This window comes from Equus asinus, chromosome 8 (genome assembly GCF_041296235.1).
Source record: "Equus asinus isolate D_3611 breed Donkey chromosome 8, EquAss-T2T_v2, whole genome shotgun sequence".
Lineage (NCBI taxonomy): Eukaryota > Metazoa > Chordata > Mammalia > Perissodactyla > Equidae > Equus > Equus asinus.
Window position 1 is genome coordinate 76,628,642 of NC_091797.1, and position 16,634 is coordinate 76,645,275.

A 16,634-nucleotide genomic window follows, 5' to 3' on the forward strand; every position below is an offset into this window, starting at 1 on the left:
TATCTGTAAGAAAAGTCAGTATATTTATGGTTTGCTTTATAAAAGTTACTATAATACAATGGTACATAGTATTGAATTCACAAAAATATGAACAAATATTTACAGCAAGACACACCCACAACGGAAACACTTCTCTTCAAAACAAGTTACATACGGATGACAGAGTCTATACGCACAAACATCCCTAAAACTTATGGGTTCTTTTCTTTGCGGAGGAGAGAGGGAGGGAGGGAAGGACAAGGAAAAGAAAAGCAGAAACCCCCAACTCTTCAAAAGCAAAGATTTGTTCAGTGAAAATGAAGGCATTGAAAGAAAAATGAGTCAACACATTTCTGGATATGGCAAACCATTTCAAGGGTGGGGCGGGGTTTCCTGGGGATGGGGAGGGCCCAGCCCCTCGCCCATTGGGCAAGGTGAGGCCAGGGTGAGGCATGAGGCTGGCCCCTGGCCCCTGGTGTCCTCCCATCCCCCCTCCACTTCTTTCTTGGTGGGAGGGGAGAGAATGCAGACAGCCCCTTGGGGGATGCTCGAGTAACTTAATCAGCCGTCTCTACACACTACGCATTTCCTCATGTGAAAAATAAATATTTCCTCAGTTGCACAATTAGGCAGAAAACCGCAAACGGAAGAGAAGGTCGCCGCTGTGCCCAGGTCCCCACTCTGCGTCTTAATGCCACCGATTTCGTCCACCTTGAAATCGGTGGGCACAGTCTCAAACAGAGAGGGCATGGGGTGGAGGAAAAAAAAACACAACAAAACCACCAACGACAAAAAAAGAGAAAAATAACAATTCTTTGTACAGAATTTACATGATAACAAGCTTGACACAAGCTGAGATACCAGAGGCTCCGGGCCTGCGTCCGCAGGGTGGGGCGGCCCCACCGGGAGCTCTCCCGTCTTGGTGAGGATGACTCCTGGTCACAACAGTCACTTTCCATAAATTATTTACATGCCTGCTCTGCTTTCTGGGGTGCAGGGGACTTGCCTATGTGTGTGTGTGTGTGTGTGTGTGTGTGTGTGTGTGTGTGTGTGTGTGTGTGTGTGTGTGTGTTTGTAGGTGTTCTGGAAGTACAAAGAAATGAGCAAAAAAGTCTTCCCACATGTTTCTACAAGAAACAATGTTCCCGAGAAAAAGTCCGTTATGGCAGCCTATATACAGAAGTTGGTTCTGAACTTCAAAAACCTATTTTTTCCCTTCGTTTTGATTTTATACACGCACAAGAAAAAAAATTCATGGAGATACACCCTGAAGAGCATGATGGGAGGGGGGTAAAAAGGACTGAAAAAAAAAAAACCTGTGAAACTTAGAAAACTTTTCCAAGATTTTCCTTTCTCTGGGAGAAATAATCTCATTCTGAAAATAAATATGCTCTTGACTTCTTGGGGTGAGGAGGCTGCTGGCAGGGTGAGCTGGGGTGTGGGCTGGGGGCGAGCGGGTGGGTGAAGCTTATAAACAAAAAATGCCACATGCATCAGGTCAGACACCCGTAGTGGCGGGACTGGGGGCCCCGCCGGCCCTGGGAGGCCGTCCTCCGCCCGGTGAAGGTGAGGGCAGGAGAGAGTAGACAACCCTTCCCAGCGCCCTTCACCTGCACTGGGGCCTCCAGGAGGCTCCCTCGTTGCTGGCATTCGAATGAGAAAGTAAACATTGAACCCAAGATTTGGGGGCTGGCGGGGTGTGGGGTGGCAGGGAGAGCCCGGAGGGAACATTCCTGCCTGGGACCAGCTTGGCTCTACCAGGGTCTGCTCCGGGAAATGGTGCCCCCAAGGCTGCTGGGGAAGGAACAGGTAGGGGTCAGGCAAGGGGGGGTCCTCTCCTCGCTGAGGCTGCCAGCAGAGAGGGGGGCTTTGCGTAGTGTTCTGAGGTCAAAGCCGCCCGGCCAGGCCCCGCTCCTCGCTGCAGCACCAGGCCCAGCGCCCTGGCTGGGGTTCCGGCACGTGGGCCCACTCGCCATTGACCCGAGGCCTCTGCAGCCCCCGCTGGGGGTCCCCGCTCTCTGATTCTGCCTTCACATTTCAACGGTTAAAATGTCTTTTCTTATGACAAGGAAGAAACTAAAGAGGAGACAAAACAACGTAGCAGCATTCATGGGAAGAGGCTGATGAAAAGGCTAGAGAAGAGACAGACAGACAGACGGACAGAGGTGGAGAAAGGGGGAGAGCCAGGGAGAGAGACACAGAGGCAGAGAGACGTTTATGTTGGAACTAAAGAAAAATCCTGAAAGGAGCTTTTTTCAAAAACGAGAGAGACAGAGGAGCCCTTTCCCCTCGAGGGGCTGGAGCTGCGGGGGTCCTGGGGGTAGTGTTGGGGGCGCCAGGCCCTGACATGGCCACTGGGTAGAGGACAGCACCTGAAATGGGGGTGGGAGGTGGGGCCAGGCCCCGGGGCCGTGGGGTCCACGCTCGGGAGCCCCGGGGTGGCAGCTGACATCCTTCTGCTGGGCACCGGGCCTAGTTGAGGGTCCCCCGGCAGTTCTCAGAGCCACACAGGCAGGGGATCTTGACGTCCTCGATGGGGAACTTGTAGTCGTAGGTGATCTCCTCATTGACGTTGATGTGCTGCTTCGAGTAGATAACGATCTTCTTCTGTGACTCCACTGTGATCACCTTGGCGTAGCAGTTGGGCTGTGGGCGAGGCGGGAGGGGAGGGTGAGCACACGACCCACCTGGGACCCCACCTGGGACCCCACCCAGGCCCTCCCACACCGTGTCCCCCAAAACTCAACTGAGCCCCAAGCTCAAGGCCTGACTTACTTGCTGCATGACCCCCTTGCCCACTGGCCACCTGCTTGAGGCCTCGGTTCCCCTCTGGGTGCAAGGACCTCTTGCCTGATATTAAATAAGGATGATGATGATGGTCCTAATCACTAATTACTTCCTAGGCTTCGATTTCCATTCATCCTGCCAGTGACTCCCAAGTTTATATTTCTAGCCCAGGCCCCACTTCTGAGCTCTGGAGACGGTCAGGCACCCCCTCATTGCTCTCCTGGACTACAGCAGCTCCCACTGCCTCTCTGTCCTCTGAAACAATCTATGCCTGACCCAGCAGCCAGGGGAATCTTCCCAAAGGGACAGCAGATCCTGTATGCCCTTGGCTCGAAACCTTCCAGTGGCCTGCCTTGGCTTTTAGAGAAACTTCTCTGCTCTACCTACAGGGCTGAGTGACCTGGCCACCCCATCCTCTCACTGTGCCCTGTTACCCGCTACTCCATCCCCACTGCCCCCCTTGCTGTCCCTCAAACAGGTGTTCTCGCTCCCTGCCCCAGGGCCTTTGAACAGAACGCTTGCCCCACTCACTGCTTCGCCTGGGTGATTCCCCTTATCCCTCAGATCTCATAGCATAGCCCCTACGGGCCCCGGGGATGATCAAGTCACAATTATGCAAGCTGGCGCGTACTAAGCACCTGCTGTCAATACACTCAAAGGGCCCATAGGCAGTGACCCACCTGGTCCTCCCAACAATCTACAAGGAGGACTGTTGTCATCCCTGTTTTACAGACTAGGAAACTGGGGCACTGAGACATGAAGTACAAGCCTACGGTTGCTCAGTAAGTAGCAATCCAAGACTCGAACCCAGGGTTGGGGGTACTCGTCCTGGAACTAGCCTGCCTCCTGTTTGGAGATCCTTGTGTCTGTCTTCAGCGTGAGAACCACCTTGTCATCAATGCCCACCACCCCCTGCAACCCTGCCCTGTCCACCACAGTCACCACTAGCCACATGTGACTATTTAAGTTAACTGAAATTAAAAACTCAGTTCCTTAGGTGCGCTGGCCACATTGCAGGGGCTCAGCCCCACATGTGACTAGTACTACATAGTGGACCGTACAGACACAGAGCATTGCCAGCAGAAAGTTCTACTGGACAGCACTGCCCTAGGACGTAAGCTCTCTGAGGGCTGAGCCCAAACAACTGGGGCATAGAAAAGCCCAGCGCAGAGAAGGAACTCTGTAACCGTCAACTGAACAGACCACTTCTGAGCACCTTGAATCTCATGATGCCCATTTTACAGATGAGAAAACTGAAGCTCAGAGAAGGGCTCCTTGTACAAAGCCTCACAACCCACCCTCACTCCCTACCACCCTCGGTCGACCCTGAGCTTAGGAAGGAGGCCACACTGGTTCCTGTGCCAGGAGCTCCTAGGTCCTCCTGGCACAATGGCAGGGGCAGTGGCCGCCCCTTGCCGGTCACTCACGTTGCAGCTGTGGTTAATGAAGCGCGCGAAGTTGCCGCACTTGGTGGCGTCAATGATGGTGTCGTGGTCCACCCGGAACATGTAGCTGCTACCAATGCCCTCATCCTCATAACGTTTCTCCCGCATGTCGGCGATCACCTGGCCAGGAAAAGCCCTCAGTCTGGGCCGGGCCACCCGTCCCTGCCCTGATGCCCGTCCTGCCACACAGCACCTACCTGGCGGATGTTCTGGCCCACATACTCGATGACCATCTCATCAGCTGCGATGGGCTCCATGGCAAACAGGCCCCAGTCGTGAATGTGGCTCTTGCAGAATTTGAGCTTCTTCTTGCGGAACTGGGGGAGAGAAGGAGATGAGGGGTGAGAGCCCTGATCTCAGGTCCCGCTGCCACCCCGGGTGGGGCCTGGCCTCACCTTGAGCTGGTTGAACTTGAGCAGGTCACTGTCACAGCTGCCAGTGAAGGAGGACAACAGGCGGCGCTGCTCCGAACGCCGCTCTGAGCCCGCCCGAGTGGAGGCGTGAGGCTGCGCCGGGATGCTCATGCCCTGCCGAGGATGGCGGTGACACATCAGAGGAAGGGGGCGCTGCCCGCGGGAGCTGGTCCACTCACTACAGTACCCATGTCCCCATCACATCCTTGGCGCCCCCAACCTAACTCTGGGTCTCTGTCGCCCTAACTTCCCAGCTTTCTTGCTCTGGCCGGATCTGTGCCTCTCTTGTCCCTAACTGTCACTTCTCCTCTAGCTTGGTCCTTCCCATCAGAATCTGAACGTGCTCAGGTCCCTCCAGTCTTGAAGACAACACAGCTTTCCCTTCACACTCTTGCCGTCTTTCCCCATCTCAGCTGGAAGATTTGGAAGCATCTCTGCTTCTTGGACAGAAGATGGTGGTGTCTGTCTACCTTGACCCTCTCTGACTTCGCCGGACATTCAAAATCACGGCTCCTTCCTGGACATGGAGCATCTCTTCCCTCTCTCGGGCTCCATCGCCCTCTGCCCCAGCCATGAACGCCTGGCGCTTCCCTCCTCCCCAGATGCTCTCCCTGCGTGCGCTTGTCCCTGCTGTGGCCTTTGATTAACATTTCTATCCTCATGATGCCTAAATTCAGGTCCCTGGCCCGGAAGTGCCCCTCCCAAGTTCTATAGTGTACCCATAGATCTACCAGTCTGCCAGGCCTCACTGCCTGGATGGTCCAAACCCCAAAACTCAAGCTGTCCCAAAGTGAAGGTGCCACCTTCCTTCCCACCTCAGCACTGGTCCAGCTACCCAGTCGCCAAGGCCAGACCCAGTGGCATCCCCAATTCCCTTGTCTCCTGTACCCAATTCAACCCAGTCCTGTCCATTAGACTTCCTAATATTCTAATATTTCTGATATTCTTCCAAACGCACCCATTTTTGTCCTCATGGCCACCTAAGTCCAACCTATCTGCACCCCTGCACTGGAAACTGTAGCGACTGTGTCAGAGCCTTCCCTCTGGACCCCTGCAGTCAACGGTCTACACAGCAGCCAATGTGAGCTTTGGAAACCACAGCCTGAACCGCATCACTGTCACCCCCTCTCAAAACCCTCCTGTGGCTTGCCGTCACACACAGAATACAAACCACAGCCTCTGGGGCCCTGAGGACCTCTTCTCTCTCTCTCTCTGGCTGTGACTAGCCTTTGCTTTTTCACGCCACTGAGCCCTTCCCTGCCTCAGGGCCTTTGCACATGTTGTTCTGTGTGTGACCTACTGGAGTTAGTGAGCCCCCCTCCTGTTTTAATTTTTTGTTGAAGACTTTTTCTACTTCTCCGTAGTCTCTCCAAGTTATCCACATGGCTTGCTTCTTTACTTTATTCAAGTCTGGCTCAGACGTCCCCTTCTCTGACCCCTTCTGACTTACCAATTCCTAACCTCCTCTGCTGTGTTCTCCATAGCTTGCTCTCCACCTGAATTCTGTGTTTGTCTATTCCCTTATTTCCAGTCTCCCACTAAAACATAATTTCCATGAAGAAAGGATTTGCCTTGTTTGCGGCTGCAGCCCCAGGACAGGCCGGGAACACAGCAGATGCTCAATAGACATTTGCTGAATTTAAAAAGGAACGAGTGAACCTTCTGCAGATGCAACTCAACCCTGCTCACATGCTCAATTAAAACCCTTTGGAGGCTCTCCACTGCCCACCCTCACCCCGAGCACCCAGGTGAGTAACACCCTCCATGTGCCGGCCCCTCTGGCTCCAAAGCCCCTCACAGTGCCTGGTACCCCCCCCAGGAGGCGCCCACTCACTGCTCAGCCAGGGAGGCTCCGGGGTCTGGGCACCTGATGGCAGTACCTGGGTGTCTGCAGGGGGCTCGTCGGTGCTGGCACGGCTGCTGTTGAGGTATCTGAGCTTGTCCTTCTTGTCGATGGTGTAGAAACCCTCGCTGCGGGCGCAGCCGGTCACGTGCTCGCGGATGCCATCGTCTCGTTTCTTTTTCTTAGCTGAAGAGAGGCTGGTGGGTGGGTGTGGGTCAAGGGCCACATGGACATTTGGGAGATCCTTCTGGAGACCCATCCCCCAGTCCTGGCCTCTCCACCCTCAGACCAATCTCCCAGAGGGTAAGGATGCCAAGCCCCACCACCCACACCTACGCCGCCTGCATGCAGCTGCCCACTGGCCGACTCTGCTGATGGTCAGAACTCTGTCAGGGGCACCTAGATGCAAGGCCCTGGGTGTGTTTCTTATCCACTTTTTGCCTCAGTTTCCTCATCTGCAAATTGGAGTAATAATGATGCCTCTCTGATTACATCTGCTCAGGCTGCTTAGCAGAGTTTCTGACACAGAGTAGGTGCTCAGTAAATTAGTTTGGTACCAAAGGGATAATGACAGCTCCAAACTCACAGGCTTGTGGTAATAACCATCAGGGCAGCATCATGGCTAAGAGCCCAGATCCTGGAGCCAGCTTTGCCTGAGTTCAAATCTCAGCTCTGCTATTTCATAGCTGTGTGACTTTGGGCAGGTCATTTAACCTCTCTGAGACTCAGTTTCTTTACATGTAAAATGGGAGTAATACTAGTCCCTACCTCACTGGGCTGTTGTGAAGATTAAATTAGGCGACTGGGGGGCCAGGAAGTGTGAGCCCTCAGTCAGCCTCTGCTACCGACATGCTGTACAGTCACATTGTTACGTTCGGCCCTAAGACCTGCTAATTCTGGGGGCGAGATGGGCCTGGCATAGAGGGTGTGTGTAAAGTGCGTGTGATGATCCTGTATGGAGCCTGGTAGAGCGCTGGCCCACAGACATTGCTCCATAGGTGACAGTGACTCACGCTACTGTGGGAGATGGGGCCCAAGAGGTGGGTGAGGGCTCCTGCATCCTAGGAGGTGTGGACCCCTGCCCCGCCTGGCAGGATATAGGGATGGTAGACCCAGAGCGTGTCATTGAGCCAGTCCATGCCGTTGTCCTGCTGCAGCAGCCGCTCGTAGGTGACGCACAGGAAGCGGATGTCCTCCTCGTCGATGCCACCGTTCCAGATGTCATACAGGATGGTCATCTCCTCAAACTCAGAGCGGGGCCGGAAGAGGGGTTGTGGTGGCGAGAGCTCCGGCGAGGCTGAGCCTACCAGGTCCTCGTGGCGCTTCTTAGGCGGCCGGCGCCAGGGTCCCCGCATCTTGGCCAGTTCCATGAACTCCTCAGTGACTTCATCGCGCCCACGGGGACCCGGAGGGATGGCCTCAGAGGGCCACTGGTTCTCTAGCTCCTTAAAGGGCAGCTTGGTGGGCTCAACAGGTGGTGGAGGTGGGGGTGGGGGAGGCTGGGGGGGCAGGGGTGGTGGGGGGGCCGGGATCCCCGCGTTCCGGAAGTCCAGGGTCACAGCCCGGGGGTCTCGGGTGCTAGGGAAGACAGGGGTCTGCGGCTGCCCTGGCAGGAGCAGAAGGTCCCTGCCGAGGGCGGCCCCTCCTGGTGGCCGGACCAAGGGCCCATCCAAGGAGAGCACAGCCGGTGGGGATCGCCGGGGCCGGCCCGGCTTCCTCTTGATGGGGGGTGGGCAGGGGGCCAGCGGGGCAGGCAGCAAGGGTGGCAGCTGGGTGGGGGCCCGAGTCTGGGCCCGCAGGACCGGGACCGGCAATGCCAGGGGCAGGGGCAGGGGCAGGGGCAGAGGCAGCGGCAGGCCGGTCTCCAGGAGCACCGGGGAGGCCAGGGGGCCAGCCCGCTCATCGCGCCGGCCAGCGGGGAGTGGGCAGACGGGCAGGAGAATGGGCCCACCGGGCTCGGGGAAGGTGGGCGTGAAGCTGAAGTCCCGGCCAGGTGTCCTTGGGAGGCCCCCGCTGCTCAGGCTGGGGGACTGGGCTGGGTAGGAGAAGGGGCTGCCAGGCACCTGTGGGGAGCTCAGTGACAGGCCGCTGCTACCCCCTGACAGTGGGGGTTCCCCGCTTGGCGTGGCCGGCACCGTCTCTGTGCTCTGCGACTTGGCCAGGCTGCCACAGAGGCCTGGAGTACGTGGGGGCTGGTCCTCTGGGGGAGGTTCCAGAGGGACAGGGGGCTGTGGGGCGTCCGGGGTCTCGGGCTCCGGTGGTGGGCTAGGCGGCCGGGGTGGTCGAGGGGGCGGCAATGGTGGCTGCAGGGGTAAGGAGAGCAGTGCAGGGGGCTCGGGCTCCACTTCCAGCTTGTCCTCTGCATAGAGGTGGGCGAAAACCAGGCCGTTATTACTGGATTCTAACATTGTTCAGTGCTCTGTTTATGCTGCCCAACTGTGCGCTTGACACCCGACCGACTCATAGCTCTCTGAGTCCCCTGGGGTTCTGTGAGTATGGGGACTGTCCCCCTCTAGCTAAACCACTCAAGGACAGCGCCTAGGCCAGTGTCAGGCACACAGTAGGTGCTTGGTAAATGTTGGTGGAATAAATCAAAGATGCCGGAGATATGATTGCTAGCTTTTGACACTGGGTCTTTAGAAGGGAGTTCCTGTGAACAGGGAACGCCCCATAGACCAAGAAGATGGGGTCTGTGATCAAATAAAATTCAACAGGTCTCCTTCCTGCAGGACTTGGCAGAGGCTTTAAGGTTTTCTCTTGGCCTTTATCTCCATTGTCCTATAACACATATTCTAACCTATCTGCTGTCCTGTCACCCTACCCCCTGGAATGCAAGCTCTCCGAGGGCAGACACTTGTCTGTTTGGCCCAATTGTCAGTGCCCAGAACAAGAGAACTGGGGCCACGACAGAGGCGTGATAAATACTTGTGACAATATTCAAAGACCTGTTGTTCAGCAGCCAAATGACGCAATTAAACAAAATACAACAGGTTTCTTTCCTGACGGTCTTATTAGAGGTATGGAGTAAGCACATGCGGCTATGTAAGTTTAAATTAGTTGAAGTTAACTAGCATTACTAATTCAGCTCCTCAGTAGCACTTGCCACATTTCAAGTGCTCATAGCCACAGTGTGTCTAGTGGCTATGGTGTTGGACAGGGCAGAGAGAGAATGCTTCCATCACCACAGGAAGTTCTCCTGGCCAGCGCTGTCAGAGCCTTTTAGGTGCTCTGTGCAGCTCCACTGAGATGGTGGAGGGTGCAGTGTCCGCAGCCCCTCTCGCCTGGCCCAGCTCCCCCGGGGCTCATCACTAAAACGACTGCACACACCCACCCCCCTTTTGGGGAGCATCTCGTGGGACTGATGGTCCAAGAACTGAACTAGTGGGGAAACAGTGGCAGAGAGGAGTGGTACCGGCAGTGGACACCATCAACACGGGCCAGGTTCAGTGCTCGCACATTGTGTCACCTTACCCTGCCCTCCCTCACGGCCTCATGAGGGGGGTGCTGTCCACTGACCCCATCTGACAGATGAGGAAACTGAAGCTTAGGAAGGTTAGGTGATTTACCCAAAGGAGCCTAGGCTCATTCTGACGGAGGCCCTCATTCCCGCCTCCCTCCCCACGACCCTCACATGGGCTGCAGGTGTTACCTGGAGAGGGCCCTGGGGATGGCAGGGGCCGGGTCTCCACCTCTCCAACAGGGGGCTCTGGAGACAGCAGCCTGGCCGCCTCCTGGTTCAGGTGCGGCTCCTCAGGGGGCTCCTTGCAGCTCGCCAGCTCCTCGACACCCACAGGCAAGGAGGGCTCCTCCAGCATGGGGGTCTGCTCCTCGGGGGCTTTGTCCTCAGCCTCAATGTCCACCTCCTCTTCCGTGCCCAAGGACTCCATGGCGGGTGCCCCCATGGCCACGTCCTCCTCAAAGTCCTCGTCAGGTGCAGTGGGAGCCATGCTCTCATCTGCAGCTGCCTCCTCTTCCTCCTCCTCCTCCTCCTCTTCCTCCTCTTCCTCTGCTTCCACCTCTTCTTCATCCTCTGAGGATGACGAGGACTCAGAGCTTGATTCGAACTCAGAGGACTCGGAGCTCTCGCTGGAGGACCCAGCTTCAGCCTTAGAGGTGGCGATGCTCACTGTCTCCTCTGGGTGGGGACACAGGCAGGAGCCCTCTCGTTATCTGCTGTGCCCCAGCCAGATGCTTTACCAAAGGTCTCAAACTGGTGGCACCTGGGCTGAATATGGCCCTCGGATAAGTCGGGGAATGTGTGCATGTGTGTGCTAACTACTCGTCATGTTTTTAAATTGAGGTGAAATCCACATAACATTAAACTGACCATTTACAGTAAACAATCAATGGTATTTAGTACACTCACAATGTGTACAACCACTACCTCTATTTAGCTCCAAAATATTTTCATCAGTTCAAGAAGAAACCCATCCCCTTTAGCTATCACCACTCTACCCCCATCCCTTGCCCCAAGCAACCACTAATCTGCTTCCTGTCTCTATGGATTGAGCTGTTCTGGGCATTTCATATAAAAGGAATTATACAGCATGTCACGTGTGTGTTAATGAGTTCACATTTCAAAGGCAAGAAATTTTGCCCCAAATGTATTGCTAACTATTGTTCCGACTCTGCCCTCCGCAGAGGGACTCTGGGCCGGGCCAGGTGCACAGCCTGCCCCACTCACCTCCGTCCGAGTCCCCTTCTTCCTTCTCACTCGCCCCTGACAGGGCTGTGTCTTCGTCATTCTCAGACTCATCCCGGTCATCACTGTCTTCGTCGTCGTCATCCTGGGGGGAGGGATGGGGAGGCTGGGTGAAGGGCCTGGGCCCCCTCACCTGGCCCAGCACCCCAGGCCTCCTCAGCCTGAATGGTACCTTATCTGATGTGGATGAGGTCGAGGAGGAGGAGACCTGGCTCCTGGGGCCTTCCTCCTCCTCCTCCTCCTCCTCCTCCCCCTCCTCTTCCTCCTCGGTGCTTTCCCGCTCCTCTTTGTCAGAGGCTGAGGACGAGGGTGAGGTGGTCGAGGATCCCGAGGATGAGGATGCCGATGAAGAAGAGGACACTGACAATGACTCCTTCTCGTCCTCCTCCCCTCCACTGTCCAGCTCCAGTGGCCGGGCCGGCCGCCGCCGCACGCCCACACCCTTGGGGTCTCGCTTGGCGAGCTCACAGGGGGCGTCTGCCATATCCCGGTCCCGCTCACGCTCGGATTCTGTGGGAGGCAGGGTGTCAGAGCTGGGCAGGAGGAACATGGAAGGAGAAGACATGGAGGAAGGGGTGGGCACACAAACCTTCATCTTCCTCATCCACAGAGGTGGAGGGCCGCAGCCGCTTCTGGTCGCCAGACGACGCTGTGTCTGGTGGCTCCTTCCTCTTGACCTTGAAGGAGGGCAGCCGGATGGCCCCGCGCAGCCCAATGCCCAGGCCCAGGCCCTCGTAGCCCAGGCCCTCGCCCTTGCCCCATGACTCCAGCAGGCACGAGGCGATGCGGTCCTTGGGCTTCGGCCTGTCCTCATCCTTGTGCTCGCCGGACTTCACAGGGGTCAGTGAGGCCTGGGGTGCGAGAGAGGAGGGGAGCGTCACCATGGTTACAGGGCTGCTGTGACCTTGTGGGGTGGCTCTCCCTGAGCAGCCTGCCTTCTGCTGATAGTGACAGTTGCACGGTACTGGGCACTTCCTTTCTGTGTACCTGGCCACACTTTGTGCCCACCACTCCAGTGGATGGCCCCAGTACTCCACTCTGCCTCACTGACCCTCAATTTCCTCACCTGCAAAGTGGGCCACTACAGCTACCTACATCAGAACAGTGGCTTTGGCCCTTCAGAAATTGGAATCCAGAAGAAACATTGTAGATACATTCGTATCATCGAAACACAAGTTTCACAAAATAATATTACACTATCCTATTTTGGGGGTGTGGGTGGCAGAAGTGCCTTGGGAGTAGAAGGGGTGCCCAGCTGGGTTCCTGCCTCACACCCACCCACCACCCAGGGTGCCTGCGTCCACCCACCCACCTTGGCCATCCGTTCCTTCTTATCCCACCACTCGTCGAAGGCCCGGAAGGCCACCACCTCCACCATCTTGCGGTTCAGGTCACGCTTCATGATGGCCTTGAGTTCTTTGAGCACCACGAGCAGGACGCCATCCACAGTGGCCTTGTGTGGGTCCTCCTGGCGTGGCACATAGCCTGGTGGCGGCACTGATGGGTCAAACTTGGGCAGGGGTGGCCAGGGCTGCCCGCGGCCTGGGCCAGTGTTGCTCAGGGAGAAGGGGCCCCGGTAAGGCGGCAGGTTGACGAACTGCAGCCCAGCCGAGGCAGCGGCGGCCGCAGCAGCCATGAAGGGAGGATAGGGGCAGGCACCCTGGCCTGTCATCAGACGGCTCAGCATCTGCGTCTGCATCTGGAAGGACATGGGCATGCCGCCCCACTGGCCACCCAACACGTGGCTCATGTCCACCTGCATCACGGGAAACAGCCCCGGCGGGAAAGGCGGCAGCGGCGGCAGGATGGGCGGGGGTGGGACACCAGGTGGTGGTGCTGGCAAGGGTGGTGGGGGCACTGTCACGGCTGGGTGGGCTGGGGGTGGTGGGGGCGGTGGTGGGGGCAGAGGTGGGGGCATGGGGAAACCAGGCTGCGGTGGGGGCGGTGGCGGGGGTGGAGGCAGTGGTGGGAAGCCAGGGGGTGGGGGCAGTGGCAGGGTCGGAGCCAGCACAGAGGGGGCTGCCACAGCCGCCGACCCTGGGGTCACCACCATGGGCTTTGGGCAGTCAGCGCTGGTGATGGGGGCCGAGGGCATCTCATCGTCCGAGATCTCCATGTCCTCACCCGAGGACTGCTGGCCCTGTGGTGAAAGCAAGGAGAGAGCGGTGAGGGTGAGCCTGGGAGGCCACGCAGGCTCCCAAAGCCCCCTTCTGAGCCCCAGAAAGTTGGAGAAGCTTTCTGTAAGACTAGCGAGCAACATGGATTCTGCCATTCTGATCCTTGTCCCCTCCCTTCCCAGCCCTGTGGCCTTGAACAAGTCATTTAACCTCTCTGAGTCTCAGTTTCTCCATTTGCATAATGGCATCATATTACCTGCCTCGTGGGGTAATTATAAAGATTCATTCATTCATTCATTCATTCATTCAACAAACATTTACTTGGCACCTGCTGTGTGGCAGGCACACCATTCCAGGTGCTAGGGACACAGTGGTGAACAAGACAGATGAAATCCGTGCTCTCTTGGAGTTAAACTTCTAGAGGGAAGAGGCAGAGGACAACCAGGATAAAGGTGTGAAATATACAGTCCACCACAGAGAAAAAGAAAACCCGGGAAGGGAGATGCAGCATGAAGGAGGAAAGAGATGCTGTCTCAATCTGAGAGATTCTGTTTCAGTTTGTATTCAGAGAAGATAATACTATTAGTTAACACCCTTATAGCACTTCCTGTGTGCCAGGCACCTTTCTAAGCATTTTACATATATTAACTCAGCTAATCCTCAGAGCAACTCTACAAAGTAGGTCTGCTATCTCCATTTTTATGGATGACAAAACTGGAATACAGAGACCTTAAGAAATTTGCCAGGGCCAGCCCCAGTGGCCTAGTGGTTAAGTTCAGTGCTCTGTGCTTCAGTGGCCCAAGTTCGGTTCCTGGGCATGGACCTACACTGCTGTTGGCAGCCACGCTGTGCTGGTGGCCCACGTACTCAAAAACAGAGGAAGATTGGAATGGATGAGCTCAGGGCGAATCTTCCTCAGGGGAAAAAAAAAAGAAAAGAAACTTGTCCAAGGCTACACAGCCATTAAGAGATGGAGCCAGGATTTGAACCAGAAAGTGGCTCCCCAGCCTGTGTTCCCAGTTGGCCTGTTGTCCTCACTGCAGCAGAGAGGGCCCAAAGGAGGTGACACTGGAGCAAGTGGGGTTAGCAGTACCAAAGGTGCATAAATTGGAGATGTGTCTTTATTCTTCCTTAATTACTCTTTTCATCTAGTCTCATAACTGCACGCTTAGTGTGGTCCAGTGTGGGGCTGAGTGTGGCAGGCATACAATGTCTCATCAATGTCTCTTTTCTTATCTGCACCAAAACCTCACAAGATGGGGTTTCACTCCGATCCTTCTGACAGATGAGGAAACACACTCAAAGAGCAGGAAATCACAGCCAGTCAGAAACGGGGCCAGGACTCAAAACCTAGGACACCTGCTCAGTGAGGGTTAAGGGGGCTGTTGTCCAAATCCAGGGATGTGGTACCAGGTGACCAGGGGAGGAGTCAAGCATGACCCCGGCTCTGAAATGGGCAAGGGCCCCTTTGCCTTGGGACATGGGGCTTCGGGGAGCTGGATGCACAGGCCTGGAACTGGAGGGAGGCATTGGTCCACGTGGTGGAGGTGGAGGGAAGAGGAGCAGGGGTAGGGAGAGGAGGACAGGCCACCCCCAGGCTCTTGTGTCAGGACAAGAGGCGAGGAGGTAGCTCAGGCCCTGCCCAGGGTGAGCGCAGCTGAGGATCACAGCCTCTGTCCGGTGTTAAGAGACAGGAGAGCCTTTAAAGGCTGAGGGGGCGGGGTCTGTGCAGGCTGCAAGGTCAGAGGTCAGGTTTACAGGTGAGGGAGGACTCCAAGGGCATCAGAGGGGCGCGGCGAAGAGGAATAGGACCCTCCAACCCTTCGGCAGCAGCAGGAAGCGCTGGATTTTGCTAGGTCCCCTCTACGGACACACCCACTCTCTCTCCCTCTTGGGGGTCCCCACGCCAGACTGAGGGAGGGACTGGCAGGCTCAGCCTGACATTCAGGGACAGCCCCCGGAGATGAGTCCTGACAGCCGGGCGAGCGGGCGCAGCGCACCGCGGCCAGCCAATCACGGGGAGCCCCGGGCTCCAGCCGGCCCGGCCCCGCCCTCCGCCCAGGCCCGGAGCAGCCGCGGGAAGCGCCGCCCCCCCCCCAGCCCAGCCTGGAGCGCCCCCTGCGGCCCGCCCTTAGGCCGAGACGGTGGTAGGCAGGTGAGGGTGGTAGGCAGGTGCTGTCACCGTCCCATTTCACAGACGACGAAACTGAGACTCAGACAGGGAAAGTGCCTTCCCCAAGGTCGCCCAACCAGTAAGTGACAGAGCTAGGACTCGAGGCTCAAGGACGGGAGCCTGAACTTTTCACCAACAGCCTCAGTGAAGAATGGGACTCTCTCTCTCCACCCTCCAAGGTCCGTCCGTCCCGTCAGTCTCCCACCCCCCTCCCGCTGCTCTCCCGGGGTCTTCAGCTGGGACTGGGACTCCCTCCCGGCTCGGTCCCGAGGAGCCCGGGTGCTGCTCTCCCGACCGCCAGCAGGGGGCTCCCGAGGGCCAGCCTGGAAGTTAGAAGTACTCCCTGGCTTCCCTGGGCTAATGTCCTGGGGCATCCCCGACCCCAGATCCCTGGGCCTCAGTCTCCCCTTCCCTATAGTGACACGGCGAGAGCCCATTCCCTCTGGCTACTCTGGGCTTCCCAGCCCTAGGCCAGTCGGTCAGGATGGTAAACATCCTTAACCCCAGGGAACTGAGAGGGAGGGAAGACAGGAGGATGGCAGGGCCAGCAGCCCCCTACCTCTGCACACCTGTCAACTCCCCCTGCCTGGTCCCCTTGGTGCCAGAAACCACTTCCCTAGAACGGCCTGGAGGCCCCTTGGAGCCCCAGCCACCTGCGGTCCCCTCCGGGGCAGGACAGGTTCCTCTCTGTTCCTCCCTGAGGCAGCCAAACCGGCCTGATCAAAGGGCCTGGGAAGGGGGGACCCTCCGCCCTGCTGCCCACAGGACACAGAGCTCTGTCTAAGCCCCTGGCTGCTCATGCCCGCCGGGCCCACAGGTTCCAGCTCAGGTCTCCAGGAGGGCCACTGCAGGTGCCTGGACCAGGAGGGAGGAGGAGCAGAGCCAAGGAAGATGACCTAATCCCCCCCATGGCAATGTGGCACACAGTGCCCCTACTCCAACCTGGAGGTGGAGGATCCTGGGGTGAGGAGAGGGTACAGGGTGGTCAACTTTGCTGGCTTCTGTCCCTGGCCCTCCCCCTGGGCTAGCCCTTAACTCCTTCACTCCTGGAACCAGGGGCAGAGGGAAAAGGAAAACTTCAGTGCCCTCCCTGCCCACTACGGTTTGCCCCCTCTTCAGAGAGCACCAGGTTCTAGGAGACAGTGCTCCAGAGCTCCGACCTGACCGAGCTCAGG

At 57.1% G+C, this 16,634-nt stretch overlaps 1 protein-coding gene across 1 annotated transcript in view; it reads right to left on the minus strand.

The window, feature by feature from the left end:
* The window catches only part of SETD1B (SET domain containing 1B, histone lysine methyltransferase), a 23,547-nt gene continuing 6,913 nt past the window's right edge, over positions 1-16,634 (minus strand). The window contains exons 7-17 of the mRNA XM_044775919.2: positions 12,482-13,309; positions 11,759-12,020; positions 11,342-11,679; positions 11,152-11,254; positions 10,117-10,602; positions 7,567-8,826; positions 6,505-6,671; positions 4,607-4,738; positions 4,409-4,528; positions 4,194-4,331; positions 1-2,625 (exon numbers count right to left, since the gene is read on the minus strand). Of these exons, the coding sequence (XP_044631854.2) occupies positions 2,452-2,625; positions 4,194-4,331; positions 4,409-4,528; positions 4,607-4,738; positions 6,505-6,671; positions 7,567-8,826; positions 10,117-10,602; positions 11,152-11,254; positions 11,342-11,679; positions 11,759-12,020; positions 12,482-13,309 (4,008 nt within the window). The 3' untranslated portion in view covers positions 1-2,451. The remainder of the gene's footprint in view (positions 2,626-4,193; positions 4,332-4,408; positions 4,529-4,606; positions 4,739-6,504; positions 6,672-7,566; positions 8,827-10,116; positions 10,603-11,151; positions 11,255-11,341; positions 11,680-11,758; positions 12,021-12,481; positions 13,310-16,634) is intronic.